Below are 19,816 nucleotides of genomic sequence, written 5' to 3' on the forward strand. Positions count from 1 at the left end.
ATTTGAATGTTAAATATGGTCATATAATCTGTTTTGATAATGCAGGATATTTAGACATACGATATCATACACCTCATTTATAATGGTGTATTTTTTTGGAGTTTTGTTTATTAATAGATATCTATGTTATTATTGACTTGAAATTATTTTTATTATTGAACTTAAAATTATTTTTACTGATTTGATTCTCTATTATTTTTTAAATAAGTTAAAAATATATAATTAAAATGGATCTTATTTTAAATAATTTTCTAAAATAAATCTTATGATGGAAATACAACTGAGTTATTGACTATCTATTAAAAGTTATGATTAATTTTGTATATATTAAATATTAGAAGTATATTGATAATAAAACTCTATACGATAAAACTATCCAAAATTCACTTACTTAACATCATATGTGTCACATACAAAAATACTTATTTGTCACCGATGTAGCATGACACTTGGCGAAAAATTGGAATGCCAAGTGTCGTTGTCTCGTGACCTGGCTGCGAGACCGGCTTTATTTATTAGTGATATGATATGATGTGATGTGATAGCTCTAGTTTTGTACGTATTAGTAAAATTTATGAAAATTAAAATTTGATAGTATTAAAATGCAAATTGTAACAAATCTAAAAATATTTTCACATAATAATTCTTTTTTGTATATAGTAATTATAAGATATGATCAAAGTTTATATGTTTGATCACATATTCACATGAATAGTAAAAGGAAAGATAAAAAAAAAACGGAGGGAGTAATACTTTCAGAGTTTTTTTTCCTAACTTTTCACCCCTATATTCGAAAACCCAATTCTTAAATTTTCTTCACTTTTTTATAATTTTTTTTTTAATAAAATAACCCCATAAAAAATGGTTCCAACATTTTTTTTTCAAAACTATTCAATTAACTACCTACTTCATTATTTCAATTCTTCATCTAAACAAAAAAAAAATCTAATAATATATCAAAATTAACTTCCCACATTTTAATAATAATTTTATTATTATAAATTTTAATATTTTTTCTATATTATATATCCCGTGCATTTGTACGAGTACACAACTACACTCTAGCCATCTAGTGTACGGTAAGTTAGGAAATAAATCCCGAATTCTAGTAAATAAAATCGAAAATTTTCTGGATTTTGATTGACAAAGGATTTTTTTTTTTACTAGTAAATGGAATTATATTTTACAAGGGAAAATAAAATAGAAATAATTTAGTTCAGCAAAAAAAAAAAAAAAAGGTCTAAAATTTATCATATCATATCACATCACATCACAAATAAATAAAGCCGATCTAGCAGCCAGGCCACGAGACATCGACACTTGGCATTTCAGTTTTTCGCCAAGTGTCGCGCCACGTAGGCGACAAATAGGTATTATTGTGACACATATGATGCTAAGTAAGCGGATTTTGGATAGATTTTGTAAGATAAAAATATTGTATAGAGTTTTATTATTTATATACTTTTAATATTTCATATATACAAAATTAATCCTAACTTTTAATAAATATACTATAACTCGGTTCTATTTCCATCATAAAATTCGTTTTAAAAAGTTCTTTAAAATAAGACTCATTTATAATATCTTTCAAAAAAAAAGACTCATTTATAATATATTTAATTTATTTAAAAAAATAATAGAGAATATTGGTAAAAATACTTTCAGTTCAATAAAAGTAATTTAAGTTCAATAAAAATAATTTCATGTTAATAATAACGTAGATATCTATTAACAAACAAAACTACAAAAAAATACACTGTTATATAAATAAGCGATATGATATGGTATGTCTAAATATCCTATATTATAAAAAGGGATTATATATATGATCGTATTTAACATTCAAGCCAAAAAATTTATCTTAAAATTTGATTAACAATTTGGGCATCGCCCAGACACAAAACTATCATATCATATCATATATATCACTAATAAATAAAGCCGGTCTCGCAACCAGGCCATGAAACAGTGACACTTGGCATTTCTGTTTTTCCCCAAATGTCGCGCCACGTAGGCGATAAATAGGCATTATTGTGACACGTATGATGCTAAGTAAGCGATTTTTGGATAGAATTTTTAAGATAAAATTGTTGTATAGAGTTTTATTATTGATAGAATTCTAATATTTCATATATATAAAATTAATCATAACTTTTTATAAATATTCTATAACTCAATTCTATTTCCATCATCAAATTCGTTTTAAAAAGTTCTTTAAAATAAGATCCATTTAAAATATATTTAATCACAAACTTTTATATGTAGCTGGTCAATCCGTGTCATCAACTATTATAAGAGTTACTTCGTGAGTGCTATAGGGGTTACTTGGTTAGTGTTATAGTGGTTACTCAATTAGTGTTATAGATAGGGGTTACTTAGTCAGTGTTAGAGGTTACTCAGTTAGTATTACAAGGATTACTCGGTTAGTTTTATAGGGGTTACTTTGTCCGGCCAGATGGTGTGGCTAGCCGCATACAAAATGCATTGTTATTTAATTTATTTTAAAAAAATAGAGAATAAGTAAAAATAAGTTTTAATCTATAAAAATAATCTTAGTTTGGTAAAAATACTTAAGTTCAGTGAAAATAATTTAAGCTCAATATAAGTAATTTCAAGAAAATAATAACATAGATATTTATTTACAAACAAAACTACAAAAAGTACACTACTATATAAATATAAGCCATATGATATCGTATGTCTAAATATCCTACACTATCATAACGGATTATATGACGGTATTTATTAACATTCAAGTAAAAATATTATCTTAAAATTTTATCAACCATTTGGGTATTGCCCGGGCACAAAACTAGTATATATATAAAAGGGAGTTTTTTCTCGAGTTTTTAGAGTGCCGCGTAGAATTTTATTTTTTAAAAAATTATTAGAGCGCCACTTCAGACTAATAATTTTAAAACGTTACAATCGGATTATGCCACGTAAGATTAGTTTTTTTTTAAAGCGCTACGTAGGATTATAATAAAAAAGCGCCACGTAAGATTAATAATTTTAAAATGCTATAATAGAATTACGCCATGTAAGATTAATGTTGTAGCGCCACATAGGAAAATGTTATATTTTAGCCAACGAAAAAAAAAGAATTGTAATTTATTTTAGATCAAAAAATTTGTATTAATTATAAAAATAAAATCAGCGCGTTTTTTGTGTGGCTGGCCATATTGTGTGGCCGGCTGAGACACACCCAAACACTGACCGAGTAACCCCTGACTGTCTGAGTAACCCTTGCATCAACCAAGTAACTCCTGACCAAATAATCCCGACCACACGGTGTGACTAGTCACATATAAAACTTTGTGAAATAAACTATGATCTTTTTATATTACGAATTTTATCTAAATATGAGAAACAAAGTTAATAATTCATTTATAATAAAAAAAAATCAAGTAGTAAGCAAGCGAATATCACAAAGTTTTTTAGATAAATATATATTTAGTAAAATATTTTAATTGGAAAAATACAAATAACCGTGTATCACAAGGACTTCATCTAATTTTATATAATAGGGAGTACATAAATTGTGCAAGTAATATAGATATATATCAATTTATTGATCCTTCAAAAAATGGGTTAATATTAATTATGAGTAAAGGCTTCAGTCTATGAGTCTATCACTTAATATCCATTTAGGCTACTCTACCTAAGTCATCTAACATCAAGCATAGAAATAATTTAGTACACAAAAATTGGAATCGTATTTATTATACTCGCGTCGAAGTTAATACTCAATTTTCAAACATATCGGTTACATTTTTTATTTTTATTTTTTCTAACAAAAAAATTTCTTATCATTTATTTACCTCACAATAATTACACTAAAGGAGGGTTTGGTTAAAGGGATAGAAATAAGAAGGGAGGATAAAGATAGGGGATTGATAAGTGGGACAAGAATAAATAATTTTTATCCCATGTCTGGTAAGTATGGGAAACAAATTAGGGATAAGTAATAAAATTATAAAAATACCCTTACTAACCTATACCCTTTTTCCTTACCCTTTCAATTTCATTAAGGGTAATTTAGACTTTTTCAACCCATTTCTTATTCCTTCTTCTTATACCACTCCTTTAGTTATAGAAATGAAAGGATAAGTGGGTGTTTTAATCCATATCCCTAACCCCCTTCTAATCCCCGCCCCTCTAAACAAACACTACTTTTCTTCTATTCCTATTTTTTATCCTTATCCCACCGTTTTTATCCCTCTAAACAAACACCCTTTAATCACACTTAACTACATAATCTCTAATCCCTATCACTCATTTGAAGTAGGATTATCTTCAATCATCAACAAGAACAACTCCAATGTCAATTTGTCAAATTAGTTTGTCATGCCACATAAGTTTTTAAGCTAATTGTTATTTTTCTTACTTTGAGCTCTAATGGCTTATTAGCTTACTATTTAATTGAACCCCACCTCCTTAAATAAGTTTTTTATATTTTATTTATTCTTTTTTTTTTTAATTTATTTTGGCAAGTTTTTTTCAAGGCAAGCTAATTGCATTTCCTAGCTCTAATGGGCAAGCTAATAGCTAGGGATTATTTAATATTGCAACAAAATCCCTAGCTACAACTACCACCATTGGAGTTACTTTTTACTCCTAATTTTTCACTTATGGGTATTTCTCAATATACCGTCCACGTCATTAGTTATAAGTACGGAGTATTGAATATTATTTTTTACTGATCTACATAAAAAATGTTTATTGTTGGTTTTTATGCTGTTTACTGATTTTCATAAAAAATGTTTATTGGTGGTTTTTATGCTGTTTACTGATTTACATAAAAAATGTTTATCGGTGGTTTTTATTGAAATCGTACTTATATTATTGAACGGAGGGTGTAATAATTTAAAAAAAAAAACATTCAACATCGAAATTATGAAAAACACCCAACATAGCTCTCTCCGTCTCTCGCCAGCCTTGCCTGAAAACCATGTTCTCCATGCTGCTTGCCAGCCAATAAACAACAAAAATCATGCATGTAATACCAACATTTTCTCAAGGGTACTCTTGTCAGAAAGGTACCTCTCTTAAGATTCCATACATTTCCCAAATAAATTAAAATAAATAAAATTAAAAAAAAATAGAAAATATATTTGGTTTTTCTGAAGCTCCAAATGATGTGCTAGTCATTTTATAGTCTATTTTTACTTTATTTTATTTTTTTGACTCCAAATCAGACAAATCTTCTTTGCCAAATTTCAATTTCATTACTTTCTCTCTCCTCCCTCCTTTTTCTCTCTCTTTCTCTGTCCTGGTGGTTCAACTTCTACTGCAAAAGAAGAGCAGAGTATTTGAACTTCTTTTCATTTTTTCAGGTAATCTTCATTATCTGGAACTTAATCAATGAATAAATTTTAATTTTAGCTTTAATTTTACTTCAATCAGATGATCTTCTGCTGAATTCCGATTAAATTTTGCTGTTTAAGCTACTTTTATATTAATCTGATAAGCTTCAAATATATGGAATATTAATCGGAGAAATTATATATTTAGCTTTAAATTTTGCTATAAACACATGATTTTGTGTTAAATTCCGATTGATTTTTGTTGTTTAAGCTAATTTTTATTTGTTCTAGCAAGCGCTTCAAAATTCTGCAAAATTTATCGAAGAAATTATCGATTTCAACTTTAATTTTACTATAAATCATATGATCTTGTGTTAAAATCTGATTGAATTTCGTTGATTGATCAAATGATTTGAACTACTTTGATTTGCTTTTTCCGATCTTTTGAAGTTGTTGTGAAAACTTTTCGATGAGCGTTTTTCCTTACTTTTTTTAGCTAACTGAAGTTGCTGTGCTTAGGTGTAAAGTTGTTGTTTGATTTCTTTTTCTCTTCCTTTTTCAAGATTCATCTGATTTGTGCTTTCTGGAATCCTGATTCATATTTTTCTTTGGCGTCCTAGAAATTTTTGAGCGAAGTTCCGACGGTTACTACAATAATTCAACTGGAAAGTTCTGGATTTACAGGTATAAACTCAACTATTTCCGGAAGTTTATCTGAATTTCTTAAATTATGTTAAATTAATTGATTAGCTTCAAAACTTCGATGTTGTTTTTTTATATTGATTACTCTTATGATCTTATCTGATAAGTTATGAAGTATTTTCTGGATTTTAATATTTTACTTATTTTTCCATGTTTTTTTTTTGTGAAACAAACCAACTATTTTTTCCATGTTAATAATATTTAAAAGCTCAGGTGATATTTAATCAACAAAAAAAATAAAAAAAATAAAAAAGGTTGAAGTCTTTTAGAGAAGTGAAATTGAAGTTTCTGTCTATCTGAATTGACTGCTGTTTAGTTCTAGCAGTTTTTACATTTACTCCTTTTGTCCGGATGATCGGATTTAGTTGTCACGAGCGTAGTCCGATTACGCGATCAATATGACTATTAATTTGGTGAACAGAGTCGGTGAGTATTGGATAATTGTTTCCTTTTTGTTCGCATTGGAGAAGTATGGAAAATCTCATGTGAAGTATGTTTGGGTTTATGTGGCACCGATCTCGAATACTGCGTAGGGAGACAGTAGACAATTACAAAAAAGAACAACTCACTTTTGTCATGCTCAAGCTGTTTTATTGAGTACTAAAATCATACTCCGATGTATTTCTATTGATTGATTTGGCTGCTTGTGTTACGTTACGTGGCAACACATGATGTTTGTCAAATTAAGTACACCAGTCAAACATTTTGATTACAATATACAGGAATTTTGAACAAATTGAAGGTAACTTAGGATCCAGTCCGAATTTCCGATTATTTTAAGTTGGATTGTGATAGCCAGATCACTTGGCGATTATGTTTGTTTATATATGTCTTTTAGGAGTCGCCGATGCATGTCTGCTGGTTTTTTAGATTTGATTTTTATAATATATATTGCGAGTTCACTACAGATTTGTGTTCGATAGAAGTATGTGCTCTAGCTAGGTTTGGGAAGTGGACATGATTTAGCCACAAATCAGATAAATCATAATGATCATTTCTTATGTGTGTATTAATATAAAGAAAATTGGATAATAATCTGTAAAGTTTTGTCTGTGTTTATTTGGAATTTCAACCTATTGCACCATAAGATGCATACTCTTAAATATACGGGTAAGATGTAGATTCCTCCCTTGGGTAAAATGAATTTGAATTCGTTGTATTTATTTATTTATTTATGTAGTAGTTTTTTCTGGGTAATGAACTCCATCTTATTGATGTAGTTACTAATACGGAGTATAAGTTGGGATTTTGCCCAACAAAAAAGTTAAGCATTTGATTCTTGATTTAATTAGAGAGCTAATATATGGTTCTACAATCATACAAGAACTAAGGATTGTAAGCAAATTACTCAGTCTCTCAAATGTTGTGGATTGGGATGGTTTAGTTGGATGATTGGATTAGTTACTATTTATTGGTTTGATGAAATTAAATTTACATATACAATGCAAAAGTAAATTTTAAAGTGAGGGTTTTGACCCTCATTAATTTGTTTAGTTTTTAGTCCTTAAACCAACTCAAGATCAGGTGTGCTAACACCTAAGTGCAAGTTTATTTTATTTAAGGTTGGTTAGTATTTAATTATATCCCTTAAATATATGATAAATTCCAGTGGGTGATAAGGTGGCGTTTTCTGGTAGATGGTAGAATTTACAGGAAGCATACAAGCTGTTGTTCAAAATCTACCTGTCTATCAAAACAAAGCCTAAATTTTCTATTTGCAGCTGAGAGTAACAAAACTTCCTATTTGTTTGACCCAGGTTATGATTCTTTCCTGTCTTGAGCTTCATTCAGATGCATAGAGGTTGAGGAAATTTAAGGTGAGAAGCTAGTCAAAATGACGAAGAAACATCACCGCATGAGAAATTCAATAAAGACCTTTTTTGAAAAGCATACTGATCCTGAACAACATGAGAAGCTTCAAGAAATCAAAAAAGGTGTGCTCCTTTAACATGAAAATCTTAAACTTATTCCTCCGATTTCCCCACGTTTTCCAGTGCTCTATGTGTCATCTGTAAATGAGATCTGCCCAATTTGGGTTATAATGCTTGTTGATTCCATATTGAAGGCACTGCTGATTGGAAAATATGATAATGTCTTAATTTCTATCATCGAAAAAAGTCATATTCACTAATCTATCTTATTGTAAGTCGATGCATCCAGCAGCATGAAAAAGGTCTTGCTGCCTCTCATTAGCAACTATAATAATTTAGTCCTCTTGTCAAGGCTTAACTAAGTTGAGCTAAGACAGATCATTAGTTGTTCCCTTGGTTAAAAAAAAAAAAAAAAAAAAAAAGAAAATTTACTCCCAATTGTAAGTGCCTTATGTAACGAGTTTCCTATGTGTTTGTAGACATGGAGGAGAAGAAGAAAAGATTACTGAACCTTGTGAAGAGCAACGAAGAAAGTGATGAATCAAAAAAAGAGCCTCTTGCTGAACTCATTGAGGATTTTCACAAACAGTATGAATCACTCTTTTCTCAATATGATCATCTCACTGGTAAATTGAAGGAGAAAGTTAGCAAGCCACAGCAAAAGAAAGAGAAGTTCTCTTCCTCAGAGTCAGACTCTGACTCTGACTCAGACCATTCATCCAAGGGAAAAGACATCAAAAATGGAAAAGTAGAAGATGAAAATAAAGCCACTGATGGAATCCAGCAAGAGCTTGAAGCAGCAAAACTCGAAGTTGCAGATCTCAATAATGAGCTGGCAACAACATGCAATGAGAAAATCGCTCTTGAATCAGAGTACAAGGCATTACTGACAGAGCAACAAGATTCAGACAAAATTGTGGAAGATATGAAGGTAGAGGTTCAAAGATTGGATTCTGAGAAATCAGAACTCCTGACAGAAAAAGAAGAGCTACAGTCAAAATTAGAGAACTTTGTCAAGACAGAAGCTGAACTGAGTCAACAGATTGAAGAACTGAAACAAGATAGAGATAACCTTGCCACTGAGAAAGAAGTTTTTATCAAAATGCTTAAAGAAGAGAACCAAAATGTAGAAAGTTTGAAAGGCGAGGTCAATCAGCTGCAAAGTGAGAAAAAAAGCATTGAGATTGAATTAGAGACAGCTGCCCAGGAAATGTCTAGGATAAAACCAGAATTAGACTCATGGAAGCAGGAAGCAGCAAACTTGAAGGAGACCATGAAAGTTGCTGAAGAGGAAAACGCATCTCTTTCTTTGAAAATGTCACAAATGACTGATGAACTCAAGCAGGCACTGGGTACCATGGAGGAGCTGAAAGCAGAGTATGCCACCTCAAATGATAAGTTGGCTGAGAGGGAACGAGATTTCTTATCCCTAAGGGAGATGCACGTTGCCCATACAACAGGAGCTTCAGAACAAATAAAGGCTTTGGAAGAACAGACAAACAGTTTGAAGCTCGAGCTGGACTCGTCAAAACGAGAAAACGAAAACTTGAAGGGATCAATGATCACTGCTGAAGAAGAAAAAAATTCTCTCTCTCACAAAATTTCACAAATGACTGATGAATTCAAACAGGCACAGGATGCTCTGGATGAGCTGAAAGCAGAGTCTAACAGCTCAAAAGAAAAATTGCTTGAGCAGGAAAGGGAATTTTCATCCCTAAGGGAGATACATGATGTACATAAAACTGGAGCTTCAGAACAAATAAAGGCACTGGAGGAAGAGACAAACAGTTTAAAACTTGAATTAGAGAATTTGATTAGTGAGAACAGAGAGAAAGAAGAGCTGTTTGAGAGTAAATCAGCAGAAGCCAGACTGTTGGGAGAAGAGGTAGCTGAGTTAAGGGAGCAGATTTCACAAATGGAGACGATGTCAAAGGAAAGAGAAGAACATATATTATCTCTCCAGGAGAAACTTGAGGTTATGGAGAATGAGTCAAATTCCAGAATTGAAGCCCTGACAGCCCAAGTCAACAACTTAACACAAGAAATTGAAATGTTATCTGCTGAGAAAAGTCAACTGTCAGAACAGATGGCTGGAAGAAGTGACGAAGCATCTGTTCAAATCAAGGAATTACAGGACCAGATCAGCTCATTGGAGCATGAAATGAAAACCTTACAGGTTCAGGAAAGGGAGATGAAGTTGGATCTTGAGAGAAAAGACGAGGATATTGCAGAGTATCGGATACAGATAGAAGGTTTGCATGAGAAATTAACTAGCAGTGATGCACTTCTGAAACAATTTTATGAAGAAAAGGAAACTCTGGAAGCCAAGTTAATGGACCGAGAGCTGGAAGTGGAAACGCTAAACAGCCACAAAACAGGACTAGAAGAGAAAACTATATCAAGCAACAGCGAGGCTACTCAACTAAGAGAGGAGATCACAAGGTTGCAAGATAGGATTCAGGAGCTGGAGAAATCATTACAGGAGAGGGTTGACGAGTCATCTACAATGCAGAGAAGGCTTGAAGACGAAGAGAATGAAGCATCTTCCAAGATTACAGCCTTAATGACGGAGATCAGCAATTTGAAGCAGGAATCAGAAGCAGCTCAAATCGTTAAAAGCCAGTTGGAGGCACAAGTTGAGAAGGAGAAACAGGAATATCTTGAGGGTCTGAATCTGCTAGAAACCGAGAATGTTGATCTGAAAACCAATATAGATGATCATCTCAAGACCGTACAAGAACTAGAGGATGAATTGATCAATAGAAAAGAGCAGTGTGAACAACTTGAAACTCGTCTTCAAGAGAACGAGGCGGAACTCCAAGAGGCAAAGAGAACAATCTGGGAACTGAAGGAGGATTTGAGCATGAGTAGTGAATCAAAAGATCAGAAGATTTTGGAGTTTGAGATATTAGTTGAAGAATTGAAAAGAGATCTAGAGGTGGCTACAGATGAAGAAAAGACTGCTTGGGAGAAAACCCGGAATATTGAAGTTCAGCTACGTCTAGCAAACCAAAAACTCAGGGTCACAGAACAACTACTGAGCGAAAATGAAGAGAGCTTCAAGATTGCTGAAATGAAATATCAACAAGAGTGTAAAGAGCTAGAAGACAAATTCACTCGGCTCGCTCAAGTACTTGCTGCTAATAATGAAGCTTATCGTGGAATGATAATGAATATCTCAGAGAATGTGAACATTTCATTAGCTGGAATGGAAGCAGTCATGAGTAAATTTGAGGAGGATCACCAGAGGTTCTCTAACAATATCTTCAGCATGTCCGAAGAGGTTCAAATTTTGAAGCAATGTGCAATAGGGAAGAATGTTGAGGGAGAGCAGTTGAAAGAACGGCTGGGCAATCTAAATGAGCAATTGAAGAATGAGAGAGAACAGGTACTAATGATGACAGAGAAGATTGGTAAGTTGGAAGTTGAGGTTGACAACAATAAAGGCGAAAAAGAAAAGTTGGTTTCTGCAGTACACGAGCTGAAGAAGGCAACAGGAGAGATGAATGTGGCATTGAAAGAGAAAGATGAGCGACTATCAACCCTTGGGGAGGAAAAACGTCAAGCCATAAGGCAGCTATGCTTGTGGTGCGATACTTTGTACACCCAATATGATGAGCTCAAGAAGACTGTCCCAAAGACAACCCCACAAAGAAGGTAAAGGTAGATATAGAATCTTTTGGGGTTTTTTTTGTCCTATTTCGGGAGTCATGCATTTAATTTTGGCTTTCAAGGATTTTCATTATTGTTTCATTGTCTTCGGTAGGGGGCCGATTGTGTCATGGCCTCATGGGTGTAAAATAGAGTGTATATCCTTATGTCTGTCGAGTAAGTATAGATTTTTTTGGTGTGTTTCCTTCGATCCAGATATTTGGGGACTAGATTTATTCTTTACCTGATATAGAAATAAATGTCATGTTTTTATTTATTTTTCTGGGTCAATTGTCATCTCCAAATACTACTACTCTGAGTTTTCTCCCCCATTTCTCATCTGAGCTTCCTCAGTTTCATCAAAAACACATTTTTTGATCGCCAAATATATTAGTCTTCTTAACAGCACTGCCATTAACTAAATATCACCCCTTCAGAGTTTGATTGGCTATAAAGAAATATTGCATATGAAGATATCAAATGATTTATTATTATGCAGCTCGCAAATCACTAATTTTACAAATGCCGAATGTGGTTTCTCATACAAGAGAAAGTCCATTAGTACCAATTTGTACCATTATTTGATTCAGCAAAAAATAAAAATTATGGGCAACAATACAGTAAATGAGCGTCGGTAAGATAGATCGATCTATAAAATTATTGATAAAAGGGTTTTATCAATCTCCTAGGAAATCTAGGATATTACAAGCTATTTCTTATTAGAAATACCAAATAAATAAAAAGGGCAAAATCAAAAGGGAAATTAAGATGATCACTTGATGCAGATACCAGCATCTGCAGCCACAAGTACGGCTTTCGAAAATAATCGTGAACCGCAAAAGAATTATTCCCTCAGAATTTACCTTTACTGTGAGCACCCAAACCCTAATTCAGAAATTAAAAGTTCCAACTTTCAATCGCTTCAGTCTGAAATTCTCATCTCCACTCCAAGTAAATCTTTCACAACTTCATATGTGACAAATGCAATTGAAATGGATGGAACCACCTGAAGCATTTATAATTTCCAAAGTGAGATAATGACCAAAACAAAAATTAAAATTTGAGCATGGAGAAAATAAAAAGGAAAAGAACAACTTGCCTTTACAGAATTTGGAACTAAACCCTTGTACAAGGCTCGAAAACCCTCGTATCGAACTGTCTTCCTGAAGGCATCAACCATACCTGTATACTCGAGTGCAATCTTTTTCCCATCACCAGTGACAACTGTAGATGCATCTTTCCAGCCGACCATCTGCATTCTTCGGCGTACCACGTCAAGAGGATAAGCAACAGTCTGGCCAATAGTCCCAGCAACAGCACCACATGCAAGCCTCGTTGTTACACCCAACTCATTGTCTTGAACAAGCCCAAATGTTTTTTCTTTGATCAGCCAGTCTTTCAGAGATTCGTATACAGCAAAATTGAGACCCACATATGGAACCTGCAGATAACAAGTATCATTAAGGCATAAAAGTTGAAAAAATTGCATCCTTAACTTTTCCCTTCTCTTTGTTACAAAGCCATTTACAGTTTTACACACATGGTGTACAATGCTAGTATACCAACAAACAATTAATAAGTGATAATCACCAAAACCAATGAAAAATTCACATTCTAAGCCGAGCCTAGTCTTGCATTAACAAAGGAAGACTAATAATGTCTGTACACTCACATATGACATACTACGCATAACTGTAAAAGCCAATATGCCATACCAGCCCATATACCGCCGAGTTATAACTTATAAGTAATGACAAGTTTTAAAAGGATACTCCTCAGTATATTGGATATAGTTAAATGCTCAGTAAACAGGTCTATTATATTTAGGAAAGAGGAAAATTTTCCATTTTAATACTTCATTCCAGTTTATGTCCCAGCAACTAATACAATCTCCAGCCCATAGCTAATATTGTCATATTATGAAATTGAATTTATAAGAAAACCAGCATTTGCATATTCAGACTTCAGCAACCAAGCTACATCACTCCATAGGTAATGCCTAGATGAATTAAGATAGTGTGATTGGGGATCTAACTATGATATAACAAAAACTGGAAATAAAAAAAATAAAAAATAAAATAAATAAATAAATAAAAATAAAATAAAATTGTTGTTCCAGGAAAGACTGCACAGTGATCAAACCCGTAGGTTGTAGATATTAGACAATCTGTCTTATGTATCAGATTTCATCAGAACTGCACATAACAATCAGATTCCAACTGAGTACTCCCTCTTCCCTCCAACCATAACTAATAGTCACATGCACTGTGCCACTTTTTTAGTATGACTGGAAAAGTTTCTAACATTTTTTATTTAATAATAAATAACAGTGCGTGATTTGACTTTTCCAAAACCATGTTACTAAAAATCTAAAAGTGAGTAATTGGGAAAGTATAAATGGCCAACTATTAACTGTGTCATAGCTAAAATGGGGGATAGGAGCAACGTAACCATTAGTTTTGGACGGAAGGAGTGTATTTAGTGCTTATTGAAAAAATGTGCTACTAAGACCATATACAGAAATACTGGTTTTCCAATTTTCCCTACAGATGCATGCAGTTAATATCAATGCACACCAGTGAGTGATAAAATATACGAGTAACATACTCCCTTTGTTCCAGATTAGTTTGAACAATTTACATGTTAATCTGTCCAATAATAATTTGAGCCCTACCTTTAAGAGTGGTACCAACAATTATTTACTACTTTGTATGTCACATCCCTTCTTTTGAACCCACTTAATATAACAATAAAACCCTACTAACTCCCATCACATCTACAGTTCTATTCAAAGAATAATTGATAGCCTAACAACAACTGTTAAGTGTTTGAACTGCTGTTGGACAGAGGGAGTAAATATAGAAAAGTTGATTTTGGAGTCCAAGAGCAAGTACAATAGATTAGAATTGATGCGCACCAAAAACCATCTACAGAAGATAGCTTCCAACAATCACCCAATCTGATTACTATATAACATAAATGTACTATATATCGCTTTTCTTAACACAAGTCACCTACAGTCATGATTAATTCAATATGCCACCACAGCCCCTACACGTTAATGCCATTTTCATCTGTTATCCCAAATTATCTAGGTCTATAAAAATTTGTTGGCTGATTTTCGATGGGAGAAATAATAATCAAAATTTTAAGTAATTTATATTGAATCCCTATTCACATAGTACTTACCACACCAATAACAGAAGGGAGCCACCCTTTGTACAAGGCCCGGAAACCCTCTTCACGCAGAACAGTTGTGAGAGCATGATATATCCCCCTATACTGCTGAGGAGATTTAGCAGTCTGCGAAAGAAACAACAGGAGTAAAAATAGGTGACCAAAAAGATTACTTATTGATATTGGTTGGTATAGAAAGCTAAATGCATACCTGAACAGTCAACCGGCCTCGTACCATATCCATTGGGTAAGTTGCGGACATGGCAATGATTCCAGCACATGCTCCCGCTCCAAGACGTAAAACAGGAGTCAGTTCAGCATTCTCTGCAAAATACAATGCAAGATAAATCTGATTGTCTCCCACAGAGCAACCCATCATCATACAATCTGTTGATAGTCAATTCATCATACAATCTGTTGATAGTCAATTCAATGCATCTTGAAACAAGGCACTTGTATTAGTCAATCAATATACCATATCAACAGCAACTACCAAGTCTGAAAATATTAGAACGCTTCTGTCCAAGATAAATTTCATTCACTATTTTAAGCAAAACTGGAAAGGTATATTCAAACCTAGAGGCACATTCCTAGTACATAATTCTTATTATATCTACTGCCTTTTTTTCTCCTTTCCACCGCTCTACCTTTAATGAGTGCCCGATCACAGTTTGACTAGGCTTGATTTGAAGGCTCAGGAACAAGCTTGGGTTTTTGTTTAGTGCTGTATACATTTTGTTAAATTCAAGTTACATGTATAGAAATAATACTGCATATACAATTAGTCACTACACATTTATGTTTTTGAGCGAAAATTGATTCACAGCTATGGCTGTAAATTGTATGACATATTTGGAATACTAAACAAACACACAAGACATGTTTACCAAAAACAAAAGGCGAGGTGTACCAAGGACACAAGAGATGATGGGAGTTAAGACACATGAACGTTGTCCTACGTAAAAGTCAGCATCATAACATATGTAAATGCTTTCTCAGAGTTCCACCAGCCACCCCTTTCTTTGTCCATTGCTCACTCTCATTCTTGCATTGGTGCCTCGGTGGCAAGGCCCTCAGCAGCAGCCAGGGGAATCAACTGCAAGCCATACCTGCACTACTACATTACTAACAGGTGTGCATTACACAACTGCAGTAGTGCCATTGTAGGGGCATAGGTTAAAGGTTTCACTCAACACTGGCAATGATTAGACCATCAGCCCATCAACATCCACAAATATCCAGCCAGTTACACACTAGACACCACCTCCTCTGACTGCCTGACATGTATTTGTTTATGAGAGTCATGTACCTTAAAGTAGAACATCAGGCATACTCTCCTCATAAGAGCCTCACTTAAATTTTTAGGAAGGAATACCCACCTGGCAGGCGGCGGGTCATAATGTTATGTTTATGAGAGTCATATCAAAATAACCATCTTGGGTAAGATTAAGCTGTGTACTTGGACATTCCTAATTCCATTGGACAAACAAAAACCTTTCTAGTGCGTCCATGTAATAACCTGAGTGTGTTTACCTTATGCAATGTATATTTGCTATATGGAGATTTGCTTAAATCTAAGCTACCAATGCTCCCTCCACCCCACTTTAACTGGCCACATTTGATTAGAGGCCATTTTTAAGAAAATCACCTGAAAACCTGTAATTATCCTTGATACTACAGATCAAATTCAAACAAATGTAAGAAAATGTTGGAAAAAATCATAACTCAAACTAATAGATTTGGAAAGTGGCCAATTATGTTAGGACATCCCAGCCTAACAGAGGAAATAAAAACTTCAAAATATGGGAGTAAATAGTAATTGGGCTAGCAAAAACGGATTTTAACTAAAATTCAAATTTCAGCTCTACTCAAACTCCAATTCTGGTCAAGCCTCCATTAGGTTTCTCGAGCTTGGCTCATTTGCACACCCCTAAATCTGACCATCACCATACAATTACAAGGGTTACCACATGTAAAGGTGTCTTGAACAAGGGTTACTACATGTGAAAAACAGACGGCTTTGGATGCTCCTACTTCTCTCCCTTTCTCATAAATCTATGACTTTATCTATGAAATCTGGTAAAGGAAAAAGAGTAGCAGCTGCCAAGAAAATTCACAAGATCCAATCAATTCTAGGTAAGGCTGTCTATGAGCAGAATGGAAGCTATATGCAACAGAATTTGCTGTTGCTCATACCATTTCCAGTTTGCTGCTGATAAAGCCACAGAATTCCCCTGTTTGATGAAAAAAGCCATCAGTAGATTCAAAGAAACTATCTTCAGAAAACCATGACATAAAAGTAATTGATACAAAAGCTTTTGGGCTCCACATGTTTCAGTATTTTTCTAACTAAAGTGTTAGTCTACAGTTACTTTTCTTCAAAGAAAAGTCTTTAGTTCAATGATCTTCAATTGATCTCTCCGTAAATTCACACAAATATTTTCTAACTAATTTATAGGTTCAAATATAGTCACTCAGTCAAGAACTCAAGATACTAGATCACCAACAGAAACTCTTTGATTCCCAAAAATTCGTCAAATATTAATTTGATTCTAAAAATTGACACATGCAAAAAATTTAAAAGCCATATTAAATAAAAAAAATATATGAATTTGAAGTAACATTGAGATCTTATGCACACAGTTAGCTAGTTAGGTCACAGAACATACTTGGATGCCTGCTCATAGCTAAAGAACTTGACTGCTGAATTTGGAACTATACGAGCACAGTTAGTTCCATTGCCTTTGAACAGCCCACGGAATCCTTCAGTCTGCCAGATATATTTTAAACCCTGAACTGTTCCGTTGTATTTGATGCTGTGAGGATTTTGAACCTGAGAAAAACAAAGCCAGCAAACCATCATAAAGGAAATAACTTGAGCTTTAAATACTTAAAACAAGATATTGGCAATAACACTGTTAAATTTAAAAACTGGCTGTCTAGCTCTGATGGGATATTCATCAAGACAAATGCTACCAACAAAACTAAATACAGTACCACACCTGAAAAAATCACATGCTGACTTAAGTGTTCAATACAGAAAAACTATCAGTCTTCATAATGTTTAAACTTCTAATTGATATGTATTAGGTCTTCCATTGATAAGCATCATATACAAGAAAAAAGAATTGTTCACTTCTGATCTAAAAACTGATATAACAGCTTTCTACATGGAGAAAAACCATTCTGTCGTTACCCAAGTTCCAATTATATACTTTGGAAAGGCAGGGATTTATATGGAATAAAAGAAAGACGTAACCAAGCAAGAAAGTTCCTTTATATCTTTTTCATGGCTTCTGCAGGCTTGCAAATTGCAATTAACATTTCCTGCTTTTCATAAGATGATTCTTTGGCATAAATATAATAACTCAATAAGTTTCCATCCATCATCTACTGATTAATACACTGCAGCTAAATAACAAGCTAAAGAGGACCTGATAAGAGCAGAGAATGAATACATACCAGGGGGAAAAAATTAAATATACAGAGAGTCAGAGAGGTCAGAAGTTCATACAGTACAATGAAGGTGATAGTGCGGTGTAAAGAGTGCATACGTATCTCAATTGTATTAACATAAAATTGATCAGAAAAGTTAATAGCCGATGCTATATTTTGTGTGTTCTAAGCAGATGATATCACTTCTCTACCTCCTACTATTTTATAATAGCCGTAGCAAAACAAGATTATATATACAAAAGGCTTATGGATCAAGTGGCAGCAGTGTCATTTGTAAACTCACCTGCAGCAAAATTTTCAAACGTTCTAGAGGAGCAACTGCTGTTCGTGATCTGCAATCAAATCGCCAAAAGTTAGCTAATGATTGATACGGAATTTAAACATTTTAAAGACATTCACCGATTTCCATTTCACAGTCAATTCATTCATTCATTGAAAATACTTCGATTGTCTAGTAGGTACAAATACTCAAACTGCATCACTTTCCAAACCAAATTTAACTACGTACCAAAACACCATTATTCTACACAAAACTTCAATCACATATATTCACACGACTCAAAATGTCGAAAACATTGAATTTCACTACAAACAAAAATCACAGCAGTTGATCACTCAATTTTCTCTTAAAATTCATTTTCTCTCAGTCATTTCGTCGAACATTTAGCGTGCAACTTATAACAATCAGTCATTCAATTCAACAACCAAGTTTTGCTAACACTAACAACATATCAATTCTACAAACACATAACACTAATCAATAATCACACACTAATCAGTATTCTCCGTCATTTCATCGAACACTTAACGTGCAACTTATAGCAATCAATCATTCAATTCCACAACCAAATTTCATTAATACAAACTAACTACACATCAATTCTACAAACACATAACACTAAACAGTAATCACACACTAATCAATAATCTCAGTCATTTCGCAAAACATTTAGCGCGCAAATTGTAGCAATCAATCATTCAATTCCACAACCAAATTCCAATAACACGAACAAGATAATTCATCAATTCCACAAACACACAACACCAAACAGTAATCACACACTTAAAAAAACACCTGAAAACATCAAAAATTCCGATCATCTCCAATTCAAACGCCACCCTAATGAAACAAAAAAAAAAATAGATAACAACATACACTCCGCCAGCGATTCCACCAGCAGCGAGAGATTTGGAAATGCTAAGCAAAGCATGACGAGGAGACTTAACGCCTTCAGTAGCAGCCTTAGCTTCTCCGGCCAAATTGACGAATGTCGAAACAGCAGCAGCTTCGCCTCGTTGCTTCACATCTTCCGACGCCATTTTTTCTCTCTCCTAAACTGCGCAAATCAACGATGATTCCGAAATTGAAACCCTAGGATACGATAATCGGAGGAATTTTTCTCAGGCGGATGAAATGAACATGGAGTTTTCAGGTGGAAGAGAGAAGAAAGAAGAGAGAGAAAGTTTCTGCACCTTTTCTGATTTTCAGAGAGAAGAAAAGTAAAGAAAGCGGAAAATGGAGAAAGGAGGAATATGTAAGAAAGTGGTTTTACGGTTGCCGGGTTCCGGCGCTAGTAAGCCCCGAGGAAGATTTTAAGGCTTGCTAGGGTAAGTGCCGTAACAAAGACTACGGTCTGTACGATGTTTGTTTTT

The 19,816-nt window shown here is 33.6% G+C and overlaps 2 protein-coding genes across 2 annotated transcripts; one reads left to right on the forward strand and one right to left on the reverse strand.

Moving 5' to 3' along the window:
* Positions 1-5,174: 5,174 nt before the first annotated feature.
* On the forward strand, positions 5,175-11,821 carry LOC110719647 (paramyosin-like). The gene is made up of 4 exons (XM_021898626.1): positions 5,175-5,336; positions 5,927-5,990; positions 7,766-7,942; positions 8,359-11,821. Exons 3-4 carry the CDS (start codon positions 7,843-7,845, stop codon positions 11,538-11,540), a joined length of 3,282 nt encoding a protein of 1,093 aa, XP_021754318.1. The 5' UTR covers positions 5,175-5,336; positions 5,927-5,990; positions 7,766-7,842; the 3' UTR covers positions 11,541-11,821.
* A 183-nt stretch (positions 11,822-12,004) lies between these two features.
* On the reverse strand, positions 12,005-19,816 carry LOC110719648 (mitochondrial adenine nucleotide transporter ADNT1-like). Its single transcript, XM_021898627.1, has 8 exons — positions 19,320-19,816; positions 18,447-18,495; positions 17,377-17,540; positions 16,904-16,941; positions 14,919-15,031; positions 14,720-14,833; positions 12,630-12,971; positions 12,005-12,536 (listed from the first exon to the last, which is right to left on the reverse strand). Exons 1-8 carry the CDS (start codon positions 19,481-19,483, stop codon positions 12,453-12,455), a joined length of 1,068 nt encoding a protein of 355 aa, XP_021754319.1. The 5' UTR covers positions 19,484-19,816; the 3' UTR covers positions 12,005-12,452.

The sequence above is a fragment of the Chenopodium quinoa genome, unplaced genomic scaffold, assembly GCF_001683475.1.
Source record: "Chenopodium quinoa cultivar QQ74 unplaced genomic scaffold, ASM168347v1, whole genome shotgun sequence".
In the NCBI taxonomy this organism is placed as follows: domain Eukaryota; kingdom Viridiplantae; phylum Streptophyta; class Magnoliopsida; order Caryophyllales; family Amaranthaceae; genus Chenopodium; species Chenopodium quinoa.

Excerpts from the sequence above, each read along its gene's own strand:
- LOC110719647 (XM_021898626.1), top strand. The coding sequence starts at position 7,843 with ATGACGAAGAAACATCACCGCATGAGAAATTCAATAAAGACCTTTTTT. Across the intron at positions 7,943-8,358 it reads GCTTCAAGAAATCAAAAAAG|ACATGGAGGAGAAGAAGAAA; the intron begins GTGTGCTCCTTT and ends ATGTGTTTGTAG.
- LOC110719648 (XM_021898627.1), bottom strand. The coding sequence starts at position 19,483 with ATGGCGTCGGAAGATGTGAAGCAACGAGGCGAAGCTGCTGCTGTTTCG. Across the intron at positions 14,834-14,918 it reads GAGGCCGGTTGACTGTTCAG|ACTGCTAAATCTCCTCAGCA; the intron begins GTATGCATTTAG and ends TTTCTTTCGCAG. Across the intron at positions 12,972-14,719 it reads TCCCTTCTGTTATTGGTGTG|GTTCCATATGTGGGTCTCAA; the intron begins GTAAGTACTATG and ends TGTTATCTGCAG.